Source organism: Octopus bimaculoides, chromosome 2 (assembly GCF_001194135.2).
Source record: "Octopus bimaculoides isolate UCB-OBI-ISO-001 chromosome 2, ASM119413v2, whole genome shotgun sequence".
Lineage (NCBI taxonomy): Eukaryota > Metazoa > Mollusca > Cephalopoda > Octopoda > Octopodidae > Octopus > Octopus bimaculoides.
Window position 1 is genome coordinate 155,505,262 of NC_068982.1, and position 27,892 is coordinate 155,533,153.

At 37.0% G+C, this 27,892-nt stretch overlaps 1 protein-coding gene across 1 annotated transcript in view; it reads left to right on the forward strand.

Moving 5' to 3' along the window:
- LOC106877042 (uncharacterized) overlaps positions 1-27,892 on the forward strand; it is a gene marked incomplete at its 3' end in the record, with an annotated part of 87,319 nt that overhangs the window by 55,637 nt on the left and 3,790 nt on the right. The window contains exons 2-8 of the mRNA XM_052965896.1: positions 5,171-5,316; positions 9,930-10,150; positions 10,576-10,778; positions 12,038-12,184; positions 14,223-14,363; positions 15,012-19,512; positions 23,396-27,857. Coding sequence (XP_052821856.1) covers positions 5,171-5,316; positions 9,930-10,150; positions 10,576-10,778; positions 12,038-12,184; positions 14,223-14,363; positions 15,012-19,512; positions 23,396-27,857 — 9,821 coding nt within the window. The remainder of the gene's footprint in view (positions 1-5,170; positions 5,317-9,929; positions 10,151-10,575; positions 10,779-12,037; positions 12,185-14,222; positions 14,364-15,011; positions 19,513-23,395; positions 27,858-27,892) is intronic.

Below are 27,892 nucleotides of genomic sequence, written 5' to 3' on the forward strand. Positions count from 1 at the left end.
TAGAAAGACCCCCCACCTCCATTTTCTCCCAAATTTGTTTATTTAAAAAAAAATTTCAGCCAAAAACCCCGTTTTCGGATACAGAGGTTCTAGAAAATTGCCAAAGATCGGCGTTGTGAACCCCCCTCTACCTTCACTCCAAATTCTTAAATTTTGACTTTTCCCCCCCAACAGTAACCTTAACCCTAACCACAGAATCGTGATGTCCGTATTTTTCCGATAAATTAAGTACCAGTGAAACACTGGAGTCAAAAAACAAAAACAAAAATTCAGGCCTTGCGCCTTTAGTAAAGAGGATTATTATTATGTTGAATGGTGGATTGGTAGAATCACAAGAACTTCAGGAAAATGTTTTTACAGTACCTATTTGGCCTTTATATTCTGAGATTAAATCCCACTGAAGTCAGCTTTGCCTTTCAATTGGTCTATAAAAAAAAAAAAAAACCAGTCAAATACTAGGGTCAATTTAATCGACTTATCCCCTCTCTGAAAACGTCTATTAAAATATATTTTTAAAGGAAATTAGAAGTTGTTGCAGGTTTGAAATAAATGGGACTCGAGTGCCCTAAGCACTATTACTTCATAAAGAATACGTGTGAGGGGCTTTCATACACTCTCAGAATGGTTGGTATTAGGAAGAGCATCTAACTGTAGAAATCATGCCAAATCCGACTGGAGCCTGGTGCAGCCCCTCAGCTTACCAGGCCCAGTCAAACCATCCAATCCATGCCAGTATGGACAGCAGATGCTAAATGATGATGATGATGATGATACTGTTTGAGTAAAAAAAATTACCTGTAAAAATTCAATTTGGTACTTAAATAAACTCCTATCTGATAGCCCCTCTTTTTTTTTCCAGTCAAAATAGTGCTTATCAACCAAAGATGCATGGTGTAAAATGTGAATTTTATTCATATTTCTGCGTTTTAGTTGTGTTATTGATATGGGGAAGCTAAAGTTTGTTACTAGGTATTAAAGGAAATACAATCTGACAAAGGACTTCTTTATTAGATTTTGTTAGATGGAGATCTGTATAATGTTGAAAGAGTAACATTTCATATTGGAATTATGAAGTCATATGTCTATTGAAATAGCAAATATTTTAAAATAGAAAATATGTTCTGAATGAACCTAATGACCGTCCTTTCAAATTATTGCTAAATATTTTTTTCCATTTTTTTTTTTTAATGAATTAATCATGGGAGGAGGAGCAGACCCCATGAGTGAATTCTACTAAAAGCACTTGAAGATCAGGTTGTATATTAGGCTCAGTACCCCTAAATTAAAAAATTCAAGATGTTATTAAGAGAGCTATGTTGATATACAGTAAAATTTAAAACCTATTTGAGAGAGAGTTTACAGTTCGTTCATGTATTTTGGAGAAAAGTCAAACATCCCTAAAAATTTGGGGTTTCAGATAATCTGATACTTATAGAAGGCTCAAGTTAGTAATACATAATTCATTGCCATTGACATGTTGAAATCTATAATTTATTGAAAACATTGATTTGGTATGGAAGAATTTCAGTTGATTCACAGCATCGTGTAATTTAATGTTAATTTTTTTTTTTTGCTTTTTTTTTTATGAATTTAGCTATATCTGGTTAATTAAAAGAAAATATTAATTATAAGCCATGGGACATTGTTTTTATATTTGGCCTTTTATACTTCTGTACAGTAAATAAAGCTAAGCTATGGTTATTGTCTGCCTTTATTATGGTATAAAGTTTATTATGCCTGTGGTACAACTTGCTTCCTGATGTACTCTACAGTTTATATTTGTGCAACAAAACCTCTAGAAACCAGTACACAAATATAATCCTTACCTGAATTAAAATCCCAATGAAGGATAATGCTGCAATATGGTATAATATATATATAAGTTTAACCCTACAAGAACTAGAATTTCAATGAACAACTTATGTTTTAGATGCTGTACTGCAACCGGTTTTGTTTGTCATTAGAAATATAAAATACAAATGGTTCGCAATTAACAACACACACCACATGTATACATCCCATCCTCAGCTGCCCATTTGGTATCATTGTGTTTTCAACACCTAAGTAGTGCCATTCAATTCAGCAGTGTCAGTATTAAAAACATAAAAAGGCTACCTGGGAATTAATAGACAAGAAGCAGGGGCCAAAAATTAGTGCAATATGTCTATATTTACACCTGCTTATTGTTACAGTTCACAAACATCAGATCTCAGGCAGGGTTAGTGTGGTCCAAGATGAACCTGATGTACTGATTATAAATGTTTTCTTTACTTTGGTCAAATGAGTGTCATATGTTTATGCATACATTTCTTTTAGTTGTTGTCATTTTTATAACTGCATGTGAGATACATGTTATAAACTGTTGATAACTGATGGTGTTTGATGTGCTTTATATATTCTTGTGATGGTAGAATTCTATTTCTATAAATGTAAAACTGGAGTTGATATGGAATTAAGCTTAGTGTACTGATGGTTCAAATGAATGTGATAGTGTTCTTAAAAGGTGAACTTGGATATGATTGTTGGAACACTGAAAAAGGATGCCTTGTAGCCTTTTCAGGCATCCAAGACTAAAGGATGGGGCTGATTGCATATGACTAACTTAGTTATCCCTTTTTTGACTATATTTCAAACTTTGTTTTAATTTTGAAAATATCAGAATGGATTTAGCAAAATAACTTTTCCATTTATTGACATGAACATAAACTCATCATAAAATCATGATGGAAGGTTGTAATTTGAATTCGAGTACTTTATTATAGTTGGTTTTTGTATTGTAGATCCCAAGATGATCTTAAGCAAATTGGTCACAAAATGGTTAATGTTTAATTTGAATTGTGACAGGTTAGTAGTTCCTTATGACTTGGGTGGTTATAAAAGATAGTTTCACTGGACTGAAGTGGTTATGAAAGATACTTTTATTGAGCTGGGGATATAGATAGATAGGATTGGATGAAATGTTTGATATGAAATCAGAAGTGAGAATCAAGTGTATTTATGTATAAAAATAGGTGTCTGGTATGCAGTAGAGCAGAAGCTCATTGATTACCACTTGGTGAGTCAGAAACTCAGTATACTGTATTACTGTGTAATGGGCTAAGGTGACAAGCTGACAGAATTGTTAGCATGCCAGACAGAATGTTTTGTGGCATTTCATCCGTCTTTGCATTCTGAGTTATAATTTCACGAAGGTCTTTGCCCTTCATCCTTTCAGGGTTGATGAAATAACTACCAGTTGAACATTGAGGTCAATGTAATCGATGATCTCCTTCCCCAAAAACTTCAGGCCTTGTGCCTATATTAGAAAGGATTATTATGTATGGGACTGGCATCTTCATATATTGTTGATCCACTATTGTTCCACTGGTTCTTAAAGGCTGATTTGTAACCTTCATCTCACATCAATTGAGAAAGATTCAATATTTCGGACATCCTCCATGCTGTGGAAGCATTGCAGTTCTGAAAACCTTGCTTTAACATGGAGTTCCATAAATAATATGAAACCTATTTCCCATTGAGTTCCATGTTACATAGCTCAGTAGACTAGAAATAGTTTATTGGGAAATGGGGATGTATGCAGGTTTGACAATTTACATTTGAGATTTCTCATTATGTGGTAAAGATCTCTGATGGAAACTAAAATATTGGTTGAAGAGGAAAGCAATTGATAATATCTAACGTAGCATTGACTCCTGACAGATACTGGAAGAAGCTTATTAATTTTGCAGTGAAAAAGCAGGTTAAAGACAATAAGATATAAGGACATCAGCAGTGAAAATCTGTTTGACCAAATGCCTCTTTTCAAAATATCTGCTACATTTTTCCAACAAAATATTTGTATTTTCTTTTTGCCATTCTGTCTTGGGAGAAATTGCTGCAAAGTTTGTAAGGTTTCTGTTGGGTCTATGTGGGAGATTTGTACGATTTAAAAAATTTTAAGATTTCATGTAGTAGCTTGGGTTTCTGCTGTATGGATAGTTTAGCCAATGAGGGACTCTACATAATTGCATGACTTGCTAAAAATTGTCACCAAATCTTCCCCAAATTACATCCCTCCATCTTGAAAAAGGAAGGGCACATTCAGTAGTGTAACGCCTTTAATCACTGGCTCCGTTCAGTCAGGGCTGTCTGGGTTAGATAACAATGACAGTGTTGCAGTTCTTATAATGAAAGAATGTGAATAAAATATTTGATGCAAGGTTTAGAGAAAGCAATATAGTAGGGGAGAAATAAAGAGGGGTGGGCAAAATTTGGGTTTAGTGTCTGTGTGTAAATGATGAAATGCGACTTTAAGAACAATTATAGACTAACATCTGAGGATTTTCTACAAAGGACAGTTTGTAAATGTAGTTAGGACGGACACCAGTATTCAAAGAAAGAGCAGTGGCGTAGGAAATAGTAGTTAGCAGTAAAGTATAGAGTGTATTTAGAACCTTATACTATCAAATCTATTCAGGTCTAAAACACTGAAGTGAAAGCAAAGTATTCTTTGCATCTAGCCATGACAGCATGAAGATGATGCTTCTGGCAGTGACTATGAGGTGCATAGTTTTAAGAGATCGAGATTGAAAGAGAGTAGAATTCTTAGAAACTGTAAGCTCTAAACTGTGATGTAAAACAAGTGTTTGTAACATTTAAATGTTGTTACCTTGAAGTATTAGGTCATATTTGGAAATCTTGTAAAGAAGTGGGTGTTTGGTAAGCAAGAAATGTTGATGTTTGCAGAGGACAGTTTGTAGGATTTAAAAACAAACAAAGTATGGGCTATAATGTAGTTAGTAAAGGAATGTTTGGGTTTTTTGAAAAAGAGAGATAGTTTGATAAATGACAGATACTTTGGTGGAAGATATTTGAGATGGGCAGTGAGAAAGACTACTGATGTCTCCACTAGCAAATGTTTAGCATGGAGTTTTGTCACGCTTAGTCAAAGTTTACTGGTATCCAGTGCAGTAAGTTTGGTTTCATTGTAATTTTTCTTAGACTGGAGCCCATTTGTGTATTACATACAAGATGCTTTAAGAGGATGTTTTGTTTTGAAACTTATATTGGTCATTAATGATCAAGGTGCAGTAATTCAAGATATATTTATCATATAAGCTTTTGTTTGCTTTTTTATTTTACTTCTCTTTTATTAACAATCTGTTTAACTTTTTAAAACTTTTTTTCACAGATCTTACAAAAGTTTCTAGACAAACACAACGACAGCTATGAAGAGTATGTTTTCTCCCTGTGTATTTTCCTCTGCCACTATGCTGCCAGCTATGGAGAGCTGGCAGTTTATGATTCCAAAGAGAAAATTTGTCAGCAATTATTTAGGTAAATATTTTACATTTAATTCTTCTATTCTGTTTTGCTATCACCACTGTAACATTGTTTCCACTGCAGTAACCACTGTATAGTCATAAGTAAGTTTTTTCTTAAGATACTAAGGTATTATTTTATCATTGAGGACCAGAATTTTTTAAACAGTCTGACAACCAAGAAAGGAATAAGGAGTGTGCTGATCTCTAACTGTGGAGGGAACCTATGGTAGAGGTAGATCCAGGAAGACATGGGAAGAGGTAGTGAAGCATGATCTTCGAACTTTGGGCTTCACAGAAGCAATGACTAGTGACCAAGACCTTTGGTGATATGCTGTGCTTGAGAAGACCTGTCAAGCCAAGTGAAATTGTAGTGGTGGCTGATGCTGGTGTCATGTAACTGGCATGTAAAAAGCACCTTTCGAGTATTGGGCCTCACGGAGGCAAAGTGGTTAATACCAGTGGCATGTGAAAAGCTCCTTTCGAGTGTTGGGCTTCATGGATGCAGTTGACTGGGACCTTTGGCATTATGTCATGCTTGAGAAGAAGACCTATCAAGCTAAGTAAAATCACAGTCATGGCAGATACCAGTGTCACACAAATGATACCCATGCCATTGGCATGTAAAAGCACCCATTACACTCTCGGAGTGGTTGGTGTTAAGAAGGGCATCCAACTGTAGAAACATTGCCAAATCAGACTGGAGTCTGGTGCCGCCTTCGATGTTGCCAACCCTGGTCAATGATGATGATGATATTGTGTATACCAAAATTTACTATCATGAGTGTTGGTGTACTTGGTCAAATAATGTCTTGGGGTCAGTTCCATTGTACAGCACCATGACTAAGTGTTTACTATCATAACTTCAAGCTACCTCAAACCTTATGAGTGAAATTGGGTAAACAGAAACTGCAGAAGACTTTCAGATGAACTGTACATGTAATTTAAATGACCAACTTTCTCACACACTGTGTTGCACTGAGTCTGCTGGAGGATTGCATTAAGGGAACAAGTGTCTGTTTGATACTCAGCTACTTGCACTATAATACAGATGGTGGATAGATCTGTTGAATGAAGAACTGAGTATTTGTTGTGGAAATCAATGGAGGAACCAAATACGTGATGTGTATTTGTACATAGGCAAATATCTGAGTGCAGATGAATGAATGTACAGACTGATAAGAAAAGAATGTTGAATTATATGAAGTGAGAAACATTAGCAAAAGTCAACTATAAAATTGGACAAATATAACTAGTAACTTTAGTAGGTGAAATCTACCAATAGTTGCAGTTGGACAGATCTAACAACAATGGTCAAATGGTCAGTGGTACTCGGTACACTGGGAAAATGAAAAGTATAATGAACTATTTAGTTAAACAAGTATAACCAATTAAATTTTACAGCAGTAATGAGAAAATACCATTTTAGTAGAAAAACAGAATGGTAATTAGTAATATAATAGAACAAAAAATATATCCGAAGCTAGATGGAGGGAAAATGACTAGAAGAGAATAAATGGATTTTTGTTAATGTGTTGGTATATGGTGAAAGAGAGAGAGAGAAAGGAGGCTATTGAAACTAGTGTGACCGTCATCTGCTGGGTTTACTATTTGCCCATAACTAGGACCCTAACAGTTGCTATTAACCCAGGTCAGAGTGAACCTGGGAACAACAGCAATTAAAAGGTGGTTGCAAACTCCTCAGAACATCCAATCTCCTAATCAGATGGATGTAGTTCATCGTTATACACTAGTTCAGGTCAGTTTCTGACTAGACTCAGTATATAGCTTTTCACATTTTTAGACATCTACCCTAAAGATATAGGTGCAGTCATGGCTGTGTGGTTAAGAAGTTCACTTTGGAATCGTGTTGTTAGGGTTGATGTACAAATTCCTGGCTGATTTCTGTAAAAACTGAGAAGCTTTGCTAAAACAACCCCTAAAAGGCTTTAATTTAACTTGATTATGCAAAAAATGCAATCTTAGTTGACTGATACAACAGAACAAGAGCAGGAGAGGAAATTATACAGCTAAATATGACAAACCAACTGACGCAGACGGGAAAGGATGTAGTTGATTAATCAAATGCAATATTTGACTGGAACTTATTTTTAGCAACACTAGAAAGATAAAAGGCAAAACTTAAATCCCATTAAGCATTTTATCTTCTACTCTACCGATTCTACTTTCAACCACTTTTTTGAAAATGGTAGAATAAAATGTTCAGGATTGCTAAAATTCAGTTGAAGCTTACATCAAGGTACACGAATAAAAGTGAGCAGTTTTGTTGTAGTATTTAGCAAAAACAACTCAAGTAAACATCTTTAGGCCAACAAATATAAATGAACTATTGAATGAGGTGAACCTGAGCTTTCAGTTCATTTAGCTAGATGCTAAACAGTGCTATGAAGCTTAGTAATACATTCTTTATTTCATCTGTGGCACTTGGCACAGCCAAACAGTGTTAGCAATCAGCAGACATCATGGACTATTCAGAAGATTTCTTGAAAATAGTTAGATTCTCTTAACCAAGCAGATTAATTAATGGTTGATTAGGGGACTGTGATATCCTGTGACTTGAATTTAAAACTGTAAAATGGGTGTATTTTAGCTGTCTGTCTGCACCTGTTTGTTGGTAGTGAAATGAACAGGATATATAGAACTCAATACATGAGCTCTGAGTGTATATATATATATATATGTCATCATCATTTAATGTCCACTTTCCATGCTAGCATGGGTTGGATGATTTGACTGGGAACTGGCGAACCAGATGGTTACACCAGACTCCAATCTGATCTGGCAGAGTTTCTACAGCTGGATGCCCTTCCTATCGCCAACCACTCCGAGAGTGTAGTGGGTGCTTTTTACGTGGCAACGGCCACAGTCAAATGGTGTTTTTTTACGTGCCACCTGCACAGGAGTCAGTCCATTGTTTTGTTCACATGCCACCGGCACGAGTGCCAGTATGGCAAAGCTGGAAACGATCACGCTCAAATGGTGCTTTTTACGTGTCACCAGCACGGAAGCAAGACCGCTGCTCTGGCAGTGATCCTGCTCGGATGGTGCTGTTAACACTCCACTGGCACAGGTGCCAGTCATCGAATTTGGTTCAGTTTCGATCTCACTTGCCCCAACAGGTCTTCGCAAGCTGAGTTTAGTGTCCAATGAAGGAAGGTTGGCATGGGTGCCAGTCAATGAATTTGGTTCAATTTTCGATTTTGATTTCGATTGCCTCAACAGGTCTTCACAAGCAGGGTTTTGTGTCCAAAGAAGGAAAGGTATGCATAAGTGGGCTAGCTACACCCCTGGTAAAGGCCACGGGTTATGGTCTCACTTGTCTTGCTTAGTCTTCTCACGCACAGCATATTTCCAAAGGCCTTGGTCACAAGTTATTGCCTTGGTGAGGCCAAATGTTCGAAGGTCGTGCTTCACCACCTCATCCCAGGTCTTCCTGGGTCTACTACAAGGCTGTGGCACTTTTTCACACAGCTATCCTCATTCATTTTTGCCAAATGACCATACTAGTGCAATCGTCTCTCTTGCACACCACAACTGATGCTTCTTAGGTCCAACTTTTCTCTCAAGGTACTTACACTCTGTCGAGTATGCACACACACACACACACATATATATATATATATACACACATACACACACACATATAAATTGGCAGAAAGTTACAAATGTGACTTGAAGACCAGGGGTTTTGTGCACGGTACTTTTCAAACTGACCAGTTTGATAAGTGTCATGCACAAAATTCTTGTCCTTCGAGTCACTCTTGTAACTTTCTGCTGGTTAAAATAATAGATGCACACATATGCACACAAAGCTGGTGATTCACTATCATTATTTACACACACACGCACGCACGCACGCACTCTCTCTCTCTCTCTAAGACATGATGCATGAATCAGCAGTGTGATGTTTATGGTTGTGGAAATATGTTGTAGGAAGTTGTATTTATGCATGCATAATAAGCCTAGCAAAAGTATCCTGGGAAAATGACTGCACTTATTTTGGATATGTCTGATGCAAGTATATGGTACAATGGGAAGATAACTGCAATGCTCAGGATGTTAGTTGTAAATGGATGGTGTAATAAGTGTTGCATTAAAACTGCTAGGCCTTATAGAGGATAACAATAAGAGGAAGTGATTGGAGATACACTGTTTCATATACCCACCTCAATTCATTTATATTTCCTTGAAAACAGTAACAGAGCCAAGTAATAAAATTTGCACAATGTTCCAGATTTGTCCCACACTGCTTTGGAAAGAGTTAGTTGTTTTGGAGAGGGTTTTTTTTTTTTACCCTAACCTGAGCTCAACCCAAATTTTGTGAATAAAATTTGAAAGATAGGGAACTGTGTAGAAACCCAGTAAATTGACTGTGCCTGTAATCAAATGGCCCAGCCTTGTTACACCGTATCATGATGATTCTGCTTAAACATTAATTTAAGATGTACAAGTGTCTGTAAAATATGCAGCCTCTTTAACACCAGTCTCATTGAATGAGTTCCCCAGTTCAATCAAGAGAACTGCTGATTCACTGGGATTATAGTATAAGAGGCTGAATATTTCCAAACTGTATTTCTAAACTCATTTAGCTTCTCCTCTTTATTTCAGACTATGTATTAAAGCAGTATTGGATGTCAAGTGGAGAGAATTATCTAATGAAAATACATGTCGGCAGAAGTTCCGAGAAACTGTGGATGCTGTCCACACACAACTGGAGCGGTTCAATTATGGTAAATTCCAGCTGATTAAGAAACTGATGGAGACCCACTGGGATCATCCAACTCTTAACCGGATCATGGCTGGTGCTGATGATCTTGAAGAAAGTGAAGGTAAATTTATGTATCCCAGAAGTTGTTGCCATGTTTTGTACCATTTAATAAACTGTCTTTTTCATTGACATTTTAGAATTTACATTCCAATTTAAATTTTGGATATGCAATCAATATTTTTGTAAAATGATTTTAAATCTCTTTAAACACAAAAATTAAAACCATAAAAGAAATTCAAAAACAATTTTTTATGCAATATAGCTTTACAATTTCAGAAATTGTATATAAATTCAGACTTTTTGTCCAATATACTTAGATATTGTTTTGTATAAGATTTGCTTTCAATATATTTGTTTTTTTAAATTATGCTTTGTTAAATTTCAATAAGAATTATCTCTATTGGAATGTCTGGACAACGTTTTAATTATAAAAATATTCCAAGGTTAAATGCCATTGGGTCTCATAATTTTTTTCCTTTTCCTTAGTAATGGAATACTTTGCTGAAGAAGACCCCATGGTGCTAAAAGTCCGAGTTGAGATGCTGTTAGATGAAAATTGTGAAGAATTTGCCATGAATCTTTGTAGATGGTGTTTTCTTCATCCTGAACTTGCTGACAATGTACAGTTGCGTGAGACTCAACTTTTAATGCTTTACCGTTCTGCAAATGTAGAAAAACTACAAGAGGATGTAAGCTGAAAAATATATTTGTTGTTTAACTTTTCTGTATATTTATTATTGATGATGATGAATTAGTAAAATTGTCATAGTTTATGAACAAATCCTTTGTAATTGGAAAATTGTGAAAACTCTCAAAATCTCTGACATCTGTCAGTTTTGTTTTATATTGGCATTAGTTAAATACATAAAGCCATCATTATTAGTTTAGTTTCAATGACTTTTTTTTTGAAAACTGGAAGAAATTTAATTTCTGTGAGCATTATATTGATGAAACTAGGCCAGAAGTCAGTGGTTAACTAGTATATATAATCAATAAGCATTGAAGCAATTAGAAACGTAAATTACCTTCATGTTTTTTCTGTTAGGTTTACAGAATTGTTAATTTTCTGCAATATTTAAGGTGGCACATTACTTTAATGAGGTACTTTTTTTCAATTTGCAGTCATATTTATTCCACTTTGACAATATTCATTATTTTCAAATATCTATTCTATCTTAGTTTCAAATATCAAACTTTTGAGAAAAATAAAATCTATCAAAGACACCATTCAGAGAAATGGGTTTATTTTTACTACTATTGTAAAACGTATTCAGTCAGTATAATTCTCTCACACTCACACATGCAGAATAATAGGGTTCCCAAACTCTATTGGCCTCTCATGAGAAAGTGTGAAAAGCTGTATTAAACATTTTTTGAATTTGAAAAAAAAATAGATATGGCATTAAAAAATAGCAGCAAAGACAAGGAGTTTGAGAACAGTGTAAATGTGAAAAGAAACAATCGCAGTGATAAGATGTGTAGAGATTCACACAGCATCAAGTTTGACAGTAGCATAAACACACTCTAATGTTAGTAGGTCTCCGTGCTTTAGTGAATCATGTCAGTAACAGCAGATATCACTCTTGATGTGGAGGTACATTCTGTCTAACAAAAAAAGTATTAATTAGATCTTGGGGCCCATAGTGAATACATAAAGTTTATAGAAAATATTGATCATATTCTTAAGTGGTTTTGATTTTGGGTTTCTCTGTTCTTTTTCTTCTTTAAGAGAAATTTTTGCAACAGTTAATTTTTCTTGTAATTCTTCACCACATCTAATTTTCATTCTTTCCTTTCCTTGTTACACTGCACCTTCTTTCCTTTCCTTGTTACACTGCACCTTCTTTCCTTCCTTGATTATTTAGTTTAATAAGATCAAATTCTTTGATCTTTAAAAGACATATACTGTTTTTCTCCTCATGTTTTTTTCCCCCTTTCTTCTTTTCAGTGTTCAAAGATCTCTTGTGAGATGGCAGTGCAAATCATCAAGAATTTACAAGATTGTGAAGCACATCAGGGATTTTGTGTGATGATAGCTCAAACATTTCTTGTGCAGAATTGGTTAAGAGGAGTATCTGCTGATAGTGGTACCAAGGTATGTTATGTTCTCACACCTGTGTAGGATTTTCTTGCATTTTATATATCATCATCATCATCATAACCATTTAATGTACATGTTACACACACACACATTGTATCATACATCTACTTTTCATGTTGGCAAGGGTTGATGAGTTGGAGAGGTTATCACATTCCAAGTTAGTTGTTCAGATGTGTTGCTCTCTTTGAAAGGACAGAGGACCATGTCTCATTAAAATGTTTCATTTTTCAGCTTGGTTTCTATTCTGGTTGCTCTTCCTAATGCCAGTTACTTTATAGAATGTTCTTGGTAGATATTTAGTGGCCTTAACACTAGTGAGATTGACTTGTACCCCATAAGTTTAGCCATCATCATTCAAATGTGTTATTTACTCTGTGTTTGTGGCTGAGGAAGTGAATAGAGAGATAACAATGGCAAAGGATGAGTGAAAAAAAGGCGAGTAAGAGCATGGTGATGGAAACATTGATTAGGACAGTAAAAGGAGTGACAGTGTAATAGAGAATAAAATGTATCTGGTCTGGGTGTGACTAGGGAGAAGAATAGTAAAGTTGTGGAGTTCTTTTCTTTTCCTAAAAGGAAGTATAAGTAAATTAAAATAGTTCAGCAGAGAATTGAAACCATGTTGTGAACTCATGGCATAACCTATTTTCAACATTGTTCATTGCTCCATCTTACAAACATCCATATATTACTTCCATTGTCTTATTTTTATGAAGGTTATACTGAAAGTAATACAGAAGTGGGCATTACTTTTTAACTGACGTAGATTGTTCAAATTAAACATGTTGGTCATACAAAGGAATTATTCAACATAGTCTCCACCACATGCAAATCATTTGCACCATTGTTGAATCCAACCTTTGATTCCTATTTGAAAAAATCCAGGTGTGGATTCTTCACAGCCACTTTCACTTTATCTGTGTCATCACCTTGTCCATGAAGGGCTGTCCTTTATTGGACCAAAAAAGGTAGAAGCTGGAGTAACAGTGAACTGAATCCAATTTCTCAGTTTGCTGAGAAGATCAAAGAGAATGAACCTTTATCATCCTCCAAAACAATCATCATGACTTTCTATGGCCAGTCACTGGCTCTTGAATTTTTTCTGTCTTGGAGAAGTGTGACACCATTCCATGGATTGAGCTCCAGACTAAAGAAGTGTTTCCACTGGCTTGAAATGCTTCCAGCAGACCAGAACAGACTTTTACCTTTCTCTCATTTAAATCTGGTATCAACTGCTGAACTACCCACTTAGCTCACATTTTCTGTTAATACAAAGTCTTACACCAACTTCTGCAATACATTGTGACTTATCTGGCCTTGCAAGTTAGCTCATCCACTCACTTTCATCCATGTCAGTGGATCTCTATGCATTCATAAAATGCTCAACAACTTGATTTCTTACAAGCCAACAAAGGAACCTCTACCTAGTTGCTCTACCTACTAGAAATAACAATGAAATTTTGCTCAGATCATACCATCACAGACACTGCTCCTCTCATACACTGGCTTGGTTTCTATGGTTGGATGTATTTTCTTGTGGTACCAACAATAGAGATGCTGAATAGTTGTTGATAAGACAGTACTCAAGGACTTCATAATTCTATACTTTCGCTGCTCATTTTTCAACCACTTTAGTGGGTACTGAATGCATTTTTTGTAGTACCAACACTTGAGAGTTTGTCTTGCCTACCTTTAACTGTAGAGGAGACACAATCAGAAAAGTGATGGTTTGCATAATGTCATTAGCACAGAAGGAAGAGTGCCTTTGTGCACAGTGATTGTACAGAGTACTATCTTCAAAAAAAGATGGGATATTCAGTTAGAAGACCTTTCATCATAGGTTTGCTCAGTAAGGTTGACTTGATAGGATTAAACAACCACAATTTAATGTCTTTGTTTTTCATTTTACCTCAAATCAATTTCTTCTTCCTATTTCTTTTTTTTTTCTATTCTTTTTCCTTTGCTGATGTCTGCTGTTAATTCTTTTAATATTTTAATATTTACGATTGTTCTAATCTACTTCCATTTCTAGACATTGTTGAAATTATGGATACGACTCCAATACCTGGTTGACGGTGATTTGGACAAGTTTTCTGACAGTGTTTGGGCCATTGCCAAACTATCACAACACACTGAACAAATAACATTCCTTGTGGAGTCTCTACGAGAAGAGGTATTTTTCTCTTGGATTATTTATTTATATGTACCCCTTTCATCATCATTGTAATGTCCACTTTTCCATGCTTGCATCGGTTGTATGGAGATTATTGTGGAAGATTCTTTACTGTTGGATGCCCTGTCACCAACCCTCACCTGTTTTCCAGCGAGGTAGTATTTCCCCATGACCAGACATGTTCTTGCAGAATATTGGAAATGAACGACACTGCTTGTATGACAGTGACAATTGTTTTACAAATATCACACAGTTTCAAGACTAGACATAAGCATACACACTAACACACACAGATTTCTTTCAGTTTCTGTCTACCAAATCCACTCACAAGTATTTGGTCAGCCCGAGGCTATAGTAGAAGACACTTGCCCAAGATGCCATGCAGTGGGACTGAACCTGAACCATGTGGCTGGGAAGCAAACTTCTTTGCACACAACCTTGTCTGCGATTACCACTACTCTTTTTTCTTTCCCTCACCCTCTCTCATTCTCTTTTCATTCCTTTATTTTTCTCATAAATTTTATTATTACAATTATTTTATGTTTCTTTTTCATATTTCCTACTTAACAATTACCTTTTTTATTTTCCTCCGTTTTTTATATTTATTTATTTATTTGTCTGATTTCTGATTTTTTTTCTGTATTCCAGGCTGGAGATACATTTCTGCAATTGAACACCAATTTATGTATCTATGCTTTCAATTTGGACAAAGGTTGTTTAGAACAAGCTGTTGCAGATAAGGATATGGAGTTGATTCTTTGCCGAAATGTAGCACTTTCCAAAACCAGCCAAATGATCATGAATCTTTATGATGGTCTCAGTCAAAAACTTGCTAAACTGTCAGGACTCACAGCTTTTGCTCTTGATCCTAGTGAAGAAAATTTTGAGATTGTCTACTCAATATTCCATTCTAATAATAATAACTCTAATTCATCTTCGTTAGGTGGCAGTAGCAATCACAATGATATTGATGGTAGCAGCCCTAATAAGTATGTCAACAAACTTACAAACATGCTTGATGGCTTGCATGTAAGTCCAACGAAAGAGGTGAAAAAATCCAAAGAGAAACAACGGACACAACGCAACAGGCACTCTATGTCCCATCGTACTGTTGACAATGTGGAATACTGCAATTTGTCTGTGAATCCAGCCAATCTATATGAAATAGAACGACTGCTCAATAATATATGTCCGTTTCACCTGGATATAGAAATGTCATTTAGTGATTTGCATGCCATGTGTATGGAACATCTGACGCAACATCAAGAAATGTTAATGGTTCTTCATGAAGAAAGCACTGATGAATGTAGTGAATTTTCTAACTTTGATGAAGAGCAGCCCCTCTCTGAAGCAGCAGTTCAGAATAATGAAACGGCTGCCTTTACTGAACAATGTTCTCAAGAAAATGTAAACTCTAATGTAATTTTTTCATCACCTCCTCCACAACCACATACAGCAACAGCTTCAGTAACAACAGCAGCTTCAGCAACAACAGCAGTTACAGTAACATCTCAAGAAAATTGTACTGAACCAGGGGAGGGTTTAGTAGGAGGGCATCAAGTTGGAACAAAACTAGAAGCTAAGTGTGCTTGTGGCCTTCCCAAAAGCTGCCAGGTAACTGAAGAGGTTTGTAATTGCAAACAAAATCTCCCTAATAATAGCTGTCATTTGAATCAGACGTATCCAAATAGTATCTCTAATAGAAACCTCTTTGAGGCTTTTAACAAAGATTTGTCGACACAGCCCTATGGCATTCAGTCAGGGGATCATCGGCATTCAATGTCAGAGGCCTCTAAGATTCAAAATGCTTGTGAAAGAGACATTAAAAACCAACAGGTGAGTCACTGCAGTGGTAGTGGCTTCCCTAATTGTGGTGCATCAACTTCAGGCACATGCAGTTGTGATAGATCTGGCAGTGTTCATACATGCCTCTCTTTTGAGAGCCAGATTGATTTTTCGAACATTGGTGACAATTCATCTTCTTCTTCCTCACTGATGCAAACACAACATGCTTCTGATAAGCTGCATAAAGCTCGAACGAAGGATAGTCATTGCTATTGTAATAAATCATTACCTTCCATTTCTGATGGTAATGTAAATGTTACTGCACCCTGCAAGTGCGTATGTAAAACTAAAACTAAGTCAGGGAAAAAATCAGACAAGTCTGCAAAATGTGATAAAAACCTTCAACAAACATCTGAAATCAAAGATGGCAAAGATACTCCATCAAAAAGTTTATATGTTTCTAGTGGTATTAATGAGGATAAAGTAAGTTCAGAAATCCCTACTAGTGATCGATTACTTGAAAAACTTCAGTCTTGCATATCATCACTTACTGGAAATAATGCAGGTTGCTCTACTGAAAAGTTTTTACTTTCTAAAATAGAAAAATCTTACATTGACCGTTATTGTCAGTTTCTGAAATCTGTCAGCCAATTTGAAATGGCTTTACTCACGCAACAGAACAGTAAACCAAGTTCAAGGCGAAGAAAGAATTATGTTGTGGTGTATCGCTGTGGAATTTGTTGTGACTTTTTTGACCAGGTTTCTGAACTGAAAAATCATATTCAATCTATTTGTAAAGCTTCTGTGTCAGATCTTCAGAATCTAACTGAAGCAGCTACAATATTCTGTGCAAAAGATTCTGCTCTCAGCAAAATTAAATTCTTTAAATGCCTTAAGTGTTTGCAATACACATGCACTCGTAAGGAAATGGATGACCATTTGAGACTGTGTGGCGTACCCCTAGTAAAGAAAACTTCCAAATCAACTAATACCTCTTCCTTGGCAGAGAAAAGCCAAGTACAGAAAAAACCCTCATTGACTTTAGAGGATCCCAAAACAAAAGCACCAGAAAAAGAAGTGCCTAAAAAGCAGCAAGAAGTGGTTCCTTCTGTTCCTGGAACTGAAACAATCAATGTCTCAAAGCCATCCATTTGCCCTACTGAGGAGCATTCAATGAAGACTCCAGTCAGCAAAGAAGGCTCTTCAAGTGATGTGACAACATCTCCAGTTATAAACGCCACCATGGAGACAACCACAACGAACACTGTCTTCAAATGTAAAGAGGAACAACTGGAGGTTGATCCTGAAAACAAAGAGGATAAAAAACCCAAAGTTAAACAAACGAGCGAAGAATATTTCAAGTGTCAGATCTGCAGTCGTCTGCTGCTTGGCCCACATCGACTTAGACTTCACCAGGAAGCTTGTAAGAAAAGGAATGACATCAGAAGACGTATTAAAAAAACAAATATAGTGAAACCTTTAGTCAATATAAAAACAGAAGTTGTGACACCTGATTCACAAGCGACAGAAGGGTCTACATCTCATCCACAAAATAATCTTACTACAGTGAATACAACCAAAGTGAACCAGACAACTGTTACAGGTACCAGCAAAGTAGAAGACGCACCTTCTACTATAGCAAACTTGCCCCAGCCAGAAAAACCTAAACATTGTCCTGATTGTGAACGTATCATCAAGTTACGTAAAGTCTCCCAACAACTGAGCTTATCAGAAGCTCAAGTAAAAATTGAACCAACTGAAATTACTGACAAAAATAACTCCCGTTCAGTTTGCAGTGAAGAAGAAATTCCTAATCAACCAAATAGTTCTGTGCAGAATTCCTCAATGGCCCATCAGGAAGTAGAAAGTAAAGCTGTGAAAACAGATCAACCAGCAACTAGCTCTCATAGATCCAACATGAACAATGATGAATGTATTAAGAGAACAATGCTTCAGATTAAGTCGGAAATGGAAAATCAGTTCTTACCAAGGAAACCAGTCAAACCAGATAAACCTTTGCAAGATTCTCCCCCTGTTGTTAATAAAGTCATTGAAACCATTGAGACAAAGAGCGTTGTGAGTGAAGATGATCTGCTACTTGTTGGTGATAGCACAATGACGATGTCCCCAAGTAGAAAGATGCGTATTTTATCACCATATTGCCGAAAATGCGATTTCCATTTTCGCAACCGTTCAAATTTTGTAAAGCACCTTGCCATTACTCATCTCCAACCATACACTAAGGAAACCGTCTCTGAATTGAGCAAGCCTATAGTGATATTTACTTGTGTATATTGTCAGATTGCTTTTCGAGTTTGGTTTAAATATATCAATCACATTCCCAACCATGCGACACACATTCTTAAAGAGCTGAACTGTCGATGGATTAAGGAAACATGTCAAGAAGAGAAAACTGCAGTTGTTAGTGGCAAGGGAGCCCAAAAAAAGACACAGTTAAAACTTGTATGGCCACCACCAGAGGAAGAAATTGGGTCCTTTCTTAAAAGAAAACGAAGAAAACCATCGAAAAGAAAGTTTAATCGAAATGCAAGCCTAAGTAATATTTCTCAAAGCACTATATCAAATTTCATGTCAGCCAGTTGTGATGTTGATAATAAAACTAAACAAGATGTTCTGCATGTTATGCACAATCTTCTGCAAAGTATTGTTGGCATAAATGATCAAGTTCTAGCAAATATTGATAGTGTGTCTTATGCTAACAAGAAATCAGTAATGGAGACATCTAAAGAGACAGCTGCTCAGTTGTTGCCAGAACCTTGTAAATCACGATTGTCACAAAATATTACTGCCAAAGATATGTATGAAATTTCTACAAATACAGCTTCAATGGATGAAACTGTTCAGCAAACAGCTGCATCTTTCATTGAAGATGTAACGTTGTGTAAAACTCCTATAACAGCTAATGATAAATCTGTTGTAGTTAAAGAAGACCAGGAATTACCACTATTGTCAGATACAAGCCAGAGTAAACCAGATAAACTGACGCTTGATGTAAATAGTGGCAATTCTGGTGATAAGGCGTTGTCTACTTTAATTGAAGGCAGTGTAAAACCAGCTAGTACAGACCCATCCACAAACAATGTAACCAAAGCCTGTTTGTCAACAGTTTCTTCTGAGTCAGGAGATAGTACATCATCTACTTTAGCTGATAGCAACAAAAAAACAGCTAGTACAGAACCCATCACAAACAATGTAGTCAAATCTTGTTTGCCTGTAATCACCAGTGAGTCAGGAGACTGTCTCAAAGTAACCAATACATTGTCTGCAGAAGCTGTGAAAGCAGGCAGTTTGGATAACATAAAATTGAAATCTGATGAGAGAAGTCAAGAACTGCCAGTAAAAGGTAAGATGATGTGTCATAAATCACTTATATACTTTTCTAGTATTAGAAGAAAAGCCAGTTCAAGCAAATATCAGTCTCTTTTGACCTCAGCAAAACTTTTTCTCCTATGTTTTCTATTACCACTCCTTGTTTCACTTGTACTTTTGTTGTTTCAACTCCCCACCACACCATTTTCAACACTTGCTCCTTCACTTCTTTTCCCATTATTAATGTCCTTACTTAGGTGGCGAAATTGTTAGCATGCTGGACAAAATGCTTAGCAGCATTTGCATCTGTCTTTATGTTCTGAGTTCAAATTCCACCATGGTCAACTTAGCCTATCATCCTTTCAGGGTCAATAGAATAAGTACTAGTTTTTCACTAGGGTTTATGTTATTGACTTACCCCTTTCTCTGAAACTGATGGCCTTGTGCCAAAATTTGAAACCATTATTAATGCCTTTTCTAACTACTATTATTTCTATGATATTTGGGAACTTCTTTGTTATCGTTTACCATGCTAGAAATAAGATTTCCTTAAATCACACCTCTGCCATCTTAAAAAAAAAAGACACTAGTTAAAGCTAATGCTTTTGATCATAGATTTGTTCAGTCAGAGCTGTCTTGGTGTTATATCTTTGAGACAAGGGAGCCACTATGCGGTTTGACCTGCTAGAAATAGCAACAAAATCTCCCTCAACTCTCAAGTTTCTGTCCTCAAAGGTAAAGATTACAGTGGATAATGTAGAACCCTATGTCTTGTAAAAGTAAAAAAAAGGGCAGAATGTTTGCAGGTGGAAGCCCTTTAATCATAGGTTTATATGATCCAACTGCGTTAAGGCTAAATATAACGTTGCCTTCCTCAGTGTCTTCATTAACAATTTCTACACTAACACCTCTTTCATCTATGTTTTCACAAAACAGATTCGGAAATATCTATGTCATAACTGTCTTTAAATGTTCTAGATATTTTCTCTACTAGAAATCTACAGTTATATGTAACATTTCAGCAGAAACTTCTATGAGGACACTCAATCTACAAGAAATAGCAGCCAAATTTCACACTCACTCCATATCACCTTAAAAATAAGGATAATGAAGCTCTAGATATGCTGAATAAAAGACGGATGACTACAGTTGAAATTTCTTTGATTATATGTATGTTTGATCACAAATGATCAAGGGCTAACAAGAATCTTGTTAATGTAGTTATGTGTGTGTGTGTGTGTGTGTGTATGTTATATACAAGTTGCTATCATTTACAGTCATTTGTCACATTGTAAGCATCAGTTAATATTGCTTCTTAACCATCTACTCTATCACTATTGCTCTGAGTGTCACCATTTCAACTAACAACTGCTATGACAAACAGTTCACCTCTTAAATTGTCACTGGGGAACAGATTCAATTTTTTGCCTATTGAATTAGATTTGACAATTAGTTCTAGGTAATTTGGGTGTGTTGAGCACACATTTTTACTCGATTTTGCTCTATTAGGTCCTGATTTTGCTTGGGCTTCACTAAGAAAAATAAACATTGTATCAAGCAATGTTTCAAACAAATCTAGCCAACACGAACATCACTTACTGTTGGAGAAGAAAATACCTAGTTAATTCACTTTTAATGACCAGAGATAAAACCATATTTTCTCCTCTATCTAAGAAACTAGGACTCATTAAACAATATGTAAAAGCTTTAGATACGAACAGCTTTTGTTTCAAATACATAACTTTAAAATTTCCAAGTCTAAGTTATGTAAAAATCAAGGCATAAGTTTTTAATGGTCCACAAATAAGAACATTAATTAAAGACTGCGATTTTCCTAATGTCATGAACGAATGCGAAAGAATTACGTGGTTCTCATTCGCGGACTTGATAGAAAATTTTTAGGCAATTATAGGGCAGGTAACTACGAAGAAATCGTAAAAAAAAAATTTTTAAGGGGCTACAAATAGTTAGGTTGCAATATGAGCATAAGGATGCATTTTTTTTGAATAGCCATCTTGACTAATTTCCAAGTAATTTAGGTGCTGTAAGTGACAAACAAGGGGAGAAATTCCACCAAGATATCAAAATTATGGAGGAATAGTACCAAAGATGCTGAGATTACCACATGATGGCTGATTACTGTTGGTGTTTGAAAAGAGATCTGCCATCAACAAGCAAAATACCCTAGAAAGTCTTATAAAAAAATTTTTTGTCAGTGAAAGCTTCATATCTCTTAATTTTTTTATTTTAAGTATTTCTGTCATTATAATGTAATTTTACAGTAGTTTGAACTGCTTGTATTTATGAAACTTGAAAATAAATTTGAATACATGACTTAATTTTTTAGTCTTAATTTGAAAAATCTAGAAAATGGCACCTAGGCTGTTGATAAGAATCAGGACCTGATAGAGCCAAACTGAGTTGAAATTCATATTCAGTGCACCCAAACTACCTAGAAGCAAGTATCAGATATCATTCAATAAAATATGTGTTCCCCGGTGTTATTATTAGGATGATGGATTAGTTGAATCATAAGAGCTTCAGACAAAATGCCTTAAACTATTTGTTCTGGCTCTTTACATTCTGGTTTCAAATCCTACCAAGTTTGACCTTGCCTTGCAGTCTTATACTGAAGTTGATGGTATCCACTAGCACCATCCCCACTTCACCCACCCACAATTTCAGGCCTGATGCCTGTGTTAGAAGCAATTGTTTCTGAAACCACTATTTGCTTCCCATGTTTATTCTATATTCCACCAAAAGAAGACTAAAAAAAGCCAATAAGAACCACAACATTTAGTCAGGTCGCTCTTGAGCACTACTGGTAACATGCAACCCAGTACAACCTGTCACATGGTTGGGTCATCAGTGACTAAACTGGCAACCCCATCAAGCTTGCTTGGTGAGGAGGGCGATTGTCGGACACCCTGCGGGACGAAAAATAAGACCCGTCAAAGGGTGGAAGAACTGCTGTGTAGTCAACGGCCAATTCAACAAATACCTTGTCGCGGTGAAGTGCCTGTGTGCTCCATTGATCCTGAGAGCTGTGCTGGGGGGAGAGAAATCTTCAGGCAGGTCTTACCAGGCCAGACAGGTCGAAGGGTAGGAGACAAACAAAACCTTAACGACAATAAATCAAAGCATCAACAGCAGGGTGTGGATTTAGTTATCAGCAGGACCTAACAGATCAGATTCCTGGCTTTGAACTTGTGGGATGTCATATAGAGGATCTTGAATACAAGACAATGGATAATATTCTTAGTTAGATGGAAACTGCAGGACCACATGGAGCAGTTCCCTGCGACTCCTATAGTATGCGCAACCAAAACCCCTAAAAGAGGGCATCCTATGGGACGACCTAAATAAGATGAGATGATTAAGTCACTATCTTATCAGTTTAGGATATTTGCTCTACTTTGCAAAGAAATAGTTGCAGGATTAGTGTTAACAATTAGTGTGCTGGTATTAGCTAAGATAATAATGTACATCACTAAAATATCGTTAACATAGCACCAAACACAGCTTAACACAGAATCAACATAGCCTAAGCATAGCATTAACTCTTTTATCATATTTCTGTTGAAATACATTGCCTGAAAATAATTAAAAAATGGAGTGAAATAACTTTATCCTTATTAAGCTGGTGTTTGGAACATATATTATCATGAATTTTGATGCAAGGTTGTAATTTAGATCACTTTAAAACAGCAAGCTTGTATTAAAGAACAAGAGTGATCTCAGGCAGGATGGTATGAAAGTAGTCCTTATAGCATTCATCAGCATAAGTTTATACTGAATATGTTTCTTTCGTAACTTTTGTAATGCTTCCAATTGTTATCTTTGTAGTCCATTATATTAGCATCACTCGTGTTTACTACCAAATCAATTATTTTTTTGTCCTCATTCTCTACTTCCAGATGCATCACAGCCTGCACCAGAGACGCTTATTCATTCTACCACAAAACAATCAGTGAAGATGCCAATTATATCCAGTATTACACCTGAACTTCAGAAAATATGCCGGCTGACTATGGATAACAACTCTTTGTCACCATCTCAGTGTTCAGCACTGGCAGTAACAACCCAGTCAGCATTATCAGTTAACAAGACAGCCACTTTGCCACAAGCTTCAGCCATCAATCCACCAGATCCGTCCACTGCAACATTTGACAAGACCTCTGTGTTGCCAACATCACAAAATCTTGAAATGCAGTTGTCTCCTGCTTCAGACAAACCGACGAGAGATTTATTTGCTCTAAATAATATACAGGTTCCAAATTATTTGTCATTACCTGCCTTAACATCATCACCTCCAACTTCTGCATTAAATATACAATCGTCTTCCATTTCAAAACTTCAACCAAGGTTCTGTCCTAGTTCAGAAGCTTCTGTTTTAATGTCTTCATCTAAATCTGATGTATCATCGTCACCTTTAACTTCTTCTGTTACTGACACTTCTGAAGTAGCTAACACATTGCTACCTCAGTCAGTCACTCCAAACCAAACCTATTCTTCTAAGCAAACTGTTGTCTCTAAAGCTATTTCTCCAGTATCATCTACTCATTTAACTCCATCTTCTTCTCACTCTGTTCCTTTTAGCTCTGACACACAAACTTCACTACCCAGTACATTAGGATCTAGTACCTCACAAACTACTCCTCACTCTCTAAATAGTCCCCAGGTTTGCACTGCTACTTCAAGCAAATACACTCTCCCTCATCTAGATATATCGCTTGCACCAGTAAAACACCAAACTCCCATTTCTTCATTAGATCCCAAGATTTTGGTCCCGTGTTTATCTACAAATATTATTACTCCAACTCTTACTGAAACATCAACCAATATCTCCTCATCAAACCCAAAGGTTTCAGTATCAACTTTATCTCCAAATACCAAACTTGTTTCTTCTACTCCAATTCCACTTGGTCCAGACTCATCAAAAAGTACCCCACTACTAGTTTCTAATTCATCATCAGACACAATGTCTGAAGTACCTAGTGTCAGGGTTATTCCATCTGCCACTAAAATTCCAGAACTTAGCTCATCACCTAATACTAAGGCTCCAGTATCCAACTCCTCAACATTCACTTCCTCTTCTGCTACTGATACTTCAACTCTTACCTCTTCCTCTACTATGATCCCATCATCTCTAGCGGCCAGCTCCTCATCTACTACCAGTACTCTAATACCAAGTTCATTACATATTAATGATAATAGGGCATCTGACATCCTCCCTGTTATCAAGACTTCAGTTTCCAGTTCTTTGTCTTCTACTGAAACTGCAGTTGCCAACACTTCTATTTCTGGTTCCTTGCCTGCCACTGACACTCCAAAATCGTGTTCGTCATCTGAAACCTCATCTTCTAGTTCATTTCATAAGCAAAATTTTGATGCTCAGAATAGCTCCCTAGGACTCAAAACCATACTGCAAACTGATAGTTTATCTCATTCTCTCGCTCCTGCAAAGATATTACCTGCTGTTTCTGAAAACAATTTGATGGTTTCTCGTTCAGTTACTCCCACTATCTCAACTAATTTTTCTCCTCTTCTTAAGAACTCAACTAATAATTCTGCTGCCAGTTCTCTGTCAGTTATCAATAATCACTTGGCTGATTCTTCTGGTACATCATCCCTTGTTCCCATTGTTTTGGTTAGTCCTGTTTCTGCATCAAGTTCTAACACCAAAGCATCCAGTGGTAGTTTTGTACAACCCCCAACTCCTAGTCCTTCAGATCTCAACATTTCCACATCTAATTCTTCAAGTTCCAATGTCAACATTATGAGTAAGTCACCTCCAACTTCCAGTCCTACTGTGACTGAAAAGACTCCAGTTACCATCTGTGTTCCAACTGAAAGAGATCCCCAACCTATCTCTACTTCTGTATCACCCATTTTTACTTCTCCTACTGCTCCTTTGAAGATATCTACTCCTATTCCCAGCTCCACTTTTACATTGAATTCTTCTGATCTACAAACTACAAAAAGAAGTACATCTGATACCAAGACATTAGTTACTGACTTGTCTTCATCTTCATGTACACCCAATGTATCTGAATCATTGCCATTAACCTCTGGTATTACTGCTTCTAGTTCATTGTCAACATCTAAGACTTCAATTCCCAGTTCATCTGATCCACAACTTTTGTCACCTGGACTAAAAACTATTAGTTCAAGTGCTGATACAAAGCCACTAGCACTTAATGATCCTAATTCTATGAAATCAAGCACAAGTGGTAGTTTCACAACCTCATCAGACAGCAAATCTCTTGGCACCAAAACCTCAGCTCCTGACTTGACTGATAGTCCTAAAATCTTGGCTTCCAGCTCTATCAATAGCCCCAAGATCTTGGTGCCCATTTCTTCTGATGGTCCCGAGATGTTGGCTTCTAGCTCTTCTGATAACTGTAAGACCTTAGCACCCACCTTCGCTGATACCTCTATCACAACAGCTTCCAGCTCTACTCATAATCCTAGAACTTCAACTGATTGTCCAAAAACAGATAATTCTAAGATGCTACCTACCAGTTTGACTACTAATACCACTTCTACTTTACCTAAAGCACTTGACTCAGTTTCTTCTGTCACCAAACTGTCTTGTACAGTTTCATCCTCCACTCCCAACTCAGTAAAATCTACCATTCTCAAAACACTGCCACCTAACAGCACATCTATTAAAACAAAATCACTTGATACCTCTGGACCTCAGAAACCAATGACTTCCAGTGACTCATTCTCTATGACAACACCAGTCATATCAGTTTCTGTGACACCAACACCCAGCTCTACAGATCCCCCTAAGCCTACTTATTCTCCTTGCACATCATCTCCTACTTCTACAGCTAACCCTCAAACTCTGGATCTCAGCTGTACATCTGTTCCCTCTAACTCTACATCATCCCCCAAGGCACCAGCTTCTCACTCTACATTTGTCTCCAAAGCTCCAGTACCTAGTTCTACATCTTCCCCTAACATACCAGTCTCCAGCTCTACATCTGTCCCCAAAACTCAATCACTCACCTCAACAGCTGTCTCTAAAACACCAGCCCCCATTTCTACCATTTCCTCCAAAACTCCAGCACCTAGTTCTACTACTACCCCCAGGACACCTGACTCTAGTTCCACATCTGTCCCCAAAATGTTAGCACCTGGTTCTACAACTCCCCTCAACACACCCATCCCTAAAACTCCAACACTCAGTTCTACACCTATCTCCAAAACAACAACACTCACTCCTACAGCCACCTCTAATTCATCTGCTCCTAACTCTGTTGCTTCTCCAGCACCCAGTGTTAAAGCCACATCTACAGCACCAACCCCCAACTCTGCATCTCTCCCAAAAATTACAGCACCTAGCACTACCGCTTCTCCCAGCTCTACATCTACCCCCAATTCTACAGTTATCCCTAAGATACCAACCACCAGCTCTATATCTCTCTCAAAAATTTCAGCAACTATTACTACCGCTACCCCAAACTCTTCACCTGTTCTCAAAACTCCAGTACCCTGTTCTACAGCTACTCCTAAGACGCCAGTTCCTAGTTCTACATCTGTTCCTAAAATCCCAACAAGCATCTCTGCAGTTGCCTCCAAGACACCAGCCCCCACCACATCTTCCTTGAAGACATCACACACAGTCACTACATCTTCCTCTAAGGCAGCAGCACCCACAGTGACAACTGTCCCTAAAACATCAACAACTACAAAAATATCTACAATCAAAACTCAAGTGTCTTTCTCCAAGACACCAGCCTCCACTACTGTAGATCCCCCAAAGACACCAGCCTCCACCATAACAGATGTCCCGAAAACACCAGCCTCCACCACTATAGATGCTGCAAAGACACCATCCTCCACCACAACAGATGTCCTAAAGACACCAGTCTCTACTGCAGATGTCCCAAAGACACCAGCCTCCACCACCATAGATGTCCCAAAAACACCAGCTTCCACTACTACAGATGCCTCAAAGACAGCAGCCTCTACCACAACAGACACCCCAAGAATGCTAACACCCACAACTTCATCTGCTCTCAAAACAACAGTGCTCACCTCTACATCTTCCTCCAAGTCTTTAACTCTTAACTCTACATCTAACACTTCAGAAACTACCACTACAACTCTTTCTATGATTCCACTACCCAGTTCAAACTCTCAACACAGTACTCCAACATCAATTTCTACTTGTATTCAAAAGAATTTAGCATCTAGCTCTACATCTTCCCCACAGGTCCCTTCACATAGCACTAATTCTACCCACAAGGCTTCACCAGCCAGTATTGTTTCTACAACAAAGACCTTGGCTGCCAATACTGCATCTGCACTCCAGATCAAACCAATAGCACCCACTTCTACAACTACCCCCAAGCCACCAGCAGCCACCTCTACAACTACCCCCAAGACACCAGCAGCTGCCT